The 5616-nt window shown below is 54.2% G+C and overlaps 1 protein-coding gene across 1 annotated transcript; it reads left to right on the forward strand.

Annotated features, from left to right (window-relative positions):
* The first annotated feature begins 241 nt into the window (after positions 1-241).
* LOC129497658 (eukaryotic translation initiation factor 4E type 2-like) lies at positions 242-981 on the forward strand. The gene is made up of 2 exons (XM_055306681.1): positions 242-377; positions 512-981. Exons 1-2 carry the CDS (start codon positions 242-244, stop codon positions 976-978), a joined length of 603 nt encoding a protein of 200 aa, XP_055162656.1. The 3' UTR covers positions 979-981.
* The last annotated feature ends 4635 nt before the right edge of the window (positions 982-5616 follow it).

Genomic DNA, 5616 nt, shown 5'->3' on the forward strand with positions numbered 1-5616 from the left:
AGCGTCTGCCTTCAGCTCAGGGTATGATCCCGGAGTGCTGGGATCGAGTCCCACATCGGGCTCCCTGCATGGAGCCTGCTTTTCTCTCTGCCTATGTCTCTGACTCTCTCTATGTGTCTCTCATGAATAAATAAATGATATCATTTTTTAAAAAAGAAAAATGTCTACTATGAGTACCTGGGTGTCAGTTGATATTAAAAAAAGTACAACCGGAGGCAGTGGCAACGGCGGCAATGAGAGGATGAACAACAAGTTCGACTCATTGAAAGATGATGACAGTGGGGACCATGATCAGAATGAAGAAAACAGCACACAGAAAGATGGTGAGAAGGAAAAAATGGAACAAGACCAAAGTCAGGGCAGCAGTAAGAGGAAGGCTGTTGTCCCTGGGCCAGGAGAGCATCCCCTGTAGTACAACTCTACTTTCTGGTCTCCAGAAGAACCCCCGGTCATCCCACCAGCTCACACAGCTATGAACAAAATATCAAATAGACGGGCACCTTTGCCTCTATGGTGCAGTTCTGGAGGTTTTATAGCCACATGGAATGTCCCGGGGACCTGACAGGCCACAGTGACTTCCATCTCTTCAAAGAAGGAATTAAACCCACGTGGGAGGATGATGCAAATAAAAATGGTGGCAAGGGGATTATTCAACTGCAGAAGGGCTTGGCGTCCCATTGCTTGGAGAATCTTATCCTGGCCATGTTGGGGGAACAGTTCATGGTTGGGGAGGAGATCTGTGGGGCTGTGGTCTCTGTCCTGTTGCAGGAGGACATTATTTCAATATGGAATAAGACTGCCAGTGACCAAGCAACCACAGCCCGCCTCTGGGATACGCTTCAGCGAGTGCTTCACCTACCTCCCAACACCATTATGGAGTACAAACCCCACACCGACAGCATCAAAATGCCAGGCAGGCTGGGCCCCCAAAGGCTCCTTTTTCAAAACCTCTGGAAGCCGAGGTTGAATGTGCCATGACCCTCTCCCTCTCTGGATGGCACCATCATTGAAGCATTGTCGGAGTCTCTTGTTCTGTTGGTGTGCTACCTGGAAGATCCTTCTGTCCTGGACAAGAGGAATTGGAAGAGCATTTTATGTTTTAAGAACAGGCTGATACACAGCAGCTACAGCAACAGCTGAGATCACTTAATAAATGGTGCAAAACTAAAAAAAAATTAAAAAGTATAACCACTGGGGCACATGGGTGGCTCAGTTGGTGGAGCGTCTAACTCTTGATTTCAGCTCAAGTCAAGACCTTGGGGTTGTGAGATCAAGTCCTGCATTGGGCTCCACTCTGACCTCTGTGCTGTGTGGAGCCTGCTTAAGATTCTCTCACTCCCTTTCCCTCTGTCCCTCCTCCATCATACACACTCACAGGTGCTCTCTCTCTCTCTCTCTCTCTCTTTCTTGCTAAAAAAAAGGGAGGGGGCATGCCTGAGTGGCTCAGTTGGTTGAGTGACCAACTCTTGTTTTCAGCTCAGGTCATGATCTCAGGATCATGAGACCAGGCACTGCCAAGGGCTCTGCACTTAGTGCAGAGTCTGCTTAAGATTCTCTCTTCCTCTGCCTCTTGCCCCACTCACAGGCATGTGTTCTCTCTCTCTCTCTCTCTCTCAAATAAATGAATAAATCTTAAAAAAAAAAGTAATGTTAAAATAACAACTACCACCCTAAGTGTCTAAATGTTGAGAACAGAGTATCCACTGTTACAACATGAATGGTTGTTTCTAGAACGCTGGGGTGTAGTCATTAGAACAATGACCAGGACTGAGAGAAGCCCAGACATTATGAACACTCTGTGATTGTTATTTGGAATCCCATGGATCAGGTGACAGAACATGGGATGGCCATTACCAGAGCTTCCAGGATCAGGGGTTTAGAGACTCGGGAGTCCATTGCATAGAAGTCTTGGTGTCAGTTGTTGGAACACTGGCCATGAGCTGTCAGCTAATAGCTGCTTGGAACACAGAGTGTCAGGTGTGAGAATCTGTGGATGGCTTAGAACAGACTGTGGGGTGATAGTTAAGAAGGGAAGAAGACTAGCGACTAGTTTGGACAATAGATAGTTTGGGGCCAAAGCAACAAGGGGACAAGTGGAGAATGGAGCAGAATAGGCAGACAGGGTTTCCTGGAGCTAGTCAGATGTTCCTAGCCCCAACTATTGAGAAAAGACCCCGCAGGCTGGGCCAGCAGGGAGAAAAGGTGATGTGGCCCAAGAGCCCAGCTCCACTAATGTCCACATGCATGCCAGGACTCAGATAAATCCTCATCCATCCCTGCCCCTGGGGAGCGCATGGTTGCTGGGGGGGGGGGGAACAATTGGAATCACTCCAACCCAGTGCTATAGTCAATATGGATAGAGCTTTGGGGAGCACAGATGCGAAGTGCCCAGCACAGGGGGCACCACTTGAGCCGAGTCTTAAACATGAGTAGGAGTTTGCCAGGCAGAGGAGAAAGCATTCCGCAGAGGGGACAGAAGCAAAGGGGCTTAGAGGTGGAAGGCAAGGGTCCGTGTGTATCTGGAGAAAAGGGTGGCCGGAAGACTAGATGGAGAGGGCCTGGGTCAGTGTGGGTGAATCTGCACCTCATCCTGAGCACAGGGGGGCCCAGGAAGTTTTTAATGAGGGAAGTGCCATGGTCAGGGTTTTGTTTTCTATCAATCCTGTGTGGAGGATGTTAGAAGGGATGCAAAGAGGCTGGGGCAGTGTCGCGGCCAAAGGTAGCCATGGCCTTGGCAGGGCAGCAGCTCTGGGAGGAGGCGAAGGCATATTTCGGAGCTGTCTGGGAGGCAGAACAGAGACTGAGGCTAGAGAGGGGGCATGAAAGACAGGGAGGTGCCCAGGCACCAGGTTTCTGGCTTGGCAGCACCAACAGTCTCCGACAGGAGCAGGAAACCTCTCCCCACGCAGGGGAGATCCCGGGGAGGCCACGTTGCCTCCTGCCCCTGTACCCCAACGCTGGTGGAAGCCACTTGGACACAGAGAGACACACGCACACACGCGCGCACACACACGCTACCTAAATTTTGCATTTGATTCTATTCCCTCAACTGCGGAACGTGGGTTTGCAACCCTCTCGCCTCTCTGGCCACCACATGGGGCCCAAACTCCTGTCTCTCAGGAGGCCTGAGGCCGGCCGCCTTCCAGGAGCGCGCCGAGTCTGCACCTGACAGTCACGCGCCAGCGCGCACGCGCGGGGACGGGGACGCTCCGCGGCCGGAGAGCCCCCGCCCCCCCCCCACCGTCTGGCTCCCGGGGGGCCTTCCTCGCCGCCCCGCTTCCCTCCGCTTCCACGTACCACGCCTCCGACTGGCCGCCAGCGAGAAAGTGGTGCTGGTGCTTCCGCAGCCCAGGCCGGGCCTCCTGGGCCTCCTGGGGGGGAGGGGGGGCACCGCCGGACTTGGGGACCAGAGGAAGGAAGGGGGGGCGGGAGAGGGGGCTCTGGGCGTGGCGCGGGGGCGGGCCGGGGCCTAATTTCGCCGGGAAGGGGCGGACGCTCCAAACTGCCCCAAGGGAGAGGGACCTAGGTCCCGGGAAAGGGGTGCGATCCCGAGACCCGCGGGAAGAGGCGGGGCCAGGGAGAACCGGGCAGGAGCCCTGGGCAGCCAGACGCTCCCCGATTATAAGCCCCGCGCACCCAGCACCGGCCGCAGCCAGGCCCGCGCGAACTGGGCGGCTCAGCGCCGGGTACAAAAAACACCGCAGCCTTCGGTGGAGACCCAGGCTGTGTGACCCTGTTTGGCCTCTCTTCGGGGACCCTGTGTATCTCGGGTCTAGAGGGGGCGGTGCCCGGGGAGACCTCGCACAGACTCACGAGTTCATCCACCACTGCACAAAAACATGTGCAGATGAGCATGGACGGAAACATGCAGGCCCACAGACCCACGCTCACCCCTGCCAAGGGTACCATCCGTCCAGGGGTGGCACTGAAGAGAAAACCAAGCCAGTCCCAGAGAGAGGACAATGCTGAGAGTAAGGATGCTCAGCCTATCCGTAGTGGGCCAGAAAGATCACCCAGCACCTCCTACCTTCCTACCTCCCTCCAAAGCTCTATCCCCTGAACAGAGTGCATCATCTGCCCTGTGGTCAAGGCTGGGGCCACAGACCAGGCCTTGGAGACTGGGGGGCAACCACTGACCTGGAGTGTACCTGGAGTGTGGGCATAAAGTCAGGTACCTGCTGAGGGACACGTTTGGGAGGTGAGCTGGGACCATGTCACACAGGCCTTCACCTGCCACAGTAATAATACTGAACCGCTTGAACACTTTCTGTGTGCCAGACACTCTACTAAGCACTCTATATGTGTTCATTCATTTAATTCCCTCAATAATCCAGTTCTACAAAAAAAAAAAAAATATCTCCATTCTGCAGATGAAGAAATTGAGGACAGAAAAGTTAAACAGCTCTATTCAAAATACACTGGAGAGCAGGGGAGGATTTGAAGCAGAGAAGGGACACAGCCAGATGTGCATTTAAAGAGATGGCTCGGTGTGTTGGAACCGGTTAGAAAGAAATAGGAGCAGAGGCCTGGAGGCCAGCCAGGAGGCGAGGTGGGGTATAGCCCTAAGGAAATGATGAGGACTGGCTCTGAAACAGAGGCAGGAAGGATGAATGGTAGGTAGCTGCAGAGGGATGCAGGAGGCCAGGTAGACAGGACTGGGGCACCTGGGTAGAAGGGTGTGTGTGGGGTGATAGGAAAGGGCCCTGTGGCTGGGTGGATAGTATGGGGTGAGGGATGCCACCCAGATGGGAAGCAATTGGAACATATTTGGGGTGCATGAAGGCTGAAGTGCCCAAGAGACAGGATGAAGAGTCCCAGTGATAGTGGCTCCCCCAACTTGGGCAGCAGAGAAAGCTACAAGTTGTGAATACAGGTAACAAGGACTGTGGGAACCATAGGGTCCCCCACTTCTAGCCCAGCAGCAGAGAGAGACCCTTTCCTACACTAGCAGAACCCCTCCCACAACCCCAGATCCCCTCTAGAACCACTGGGGCCCACTATGTGGACTGGGATATGGGGACCCAGAGGCACGAAGGCACTGGTTCTAGGTCTAGGATTCCAACCCAGGACTCTTGATTCCTTCCCAGCTGCCTGCACTCTTTGGGCCCCTTCACACTGCCAAGCCCTGGCCAGATAATCATTCAAAACTGTCTAAGTGACTTCTACTTAAACCTCTCATGGGTGCCACACTCTCCACCCCTGCTAGATGATGTCACCCCTAGCCTGGGATCTCTTCTATAGGGCCATTTCCCAGAGTGGCACTTTGGTACCCAGAGCCTTCCTCACCCCCCGCCCACTGAAGGTGGCCAAGGTGGATGTCTCCTCTGCCCCAGGGATCAGCAAGGAGGGGCAGGATGGGGGCACCCTGAACACCTCTTCTCCACAGATGGTTGGCCACCTGGCAGGCTGTAACTGCAACAGCACACAGATTCTGGTAGGCTGCCTGAGAGCATGATCAGGGGCTGAGGTGATGTGTGTGTCTAAGACGATGGTAAGTAAAACTTCCTTCTAGCTCCTTCACCTGGCCACCTGCAAGCCACCCACCTGACCTGATCCCCAGCTGCGCCAGGGACCGTGTATCAGGAGCACAACATTTAGCAAAGATTTTCAAGAGGT

Source organism: Nyctereutes procyonoides, unplaced genomic scaffold, assembly GCF_905146905.1.
Source record: "Nyctereutes procyonoides isolate TBG_1078 unplaced genomic scaffold, NYPRO_anot_genome, whole genome shotgun sequence".
Taxonomy (NCBI): Eukaryota; Metazoa; Chordata; class Mammalia; order Carnivora; family Canidae; genus Nyctereutes; species Nyctereutes procyonoides.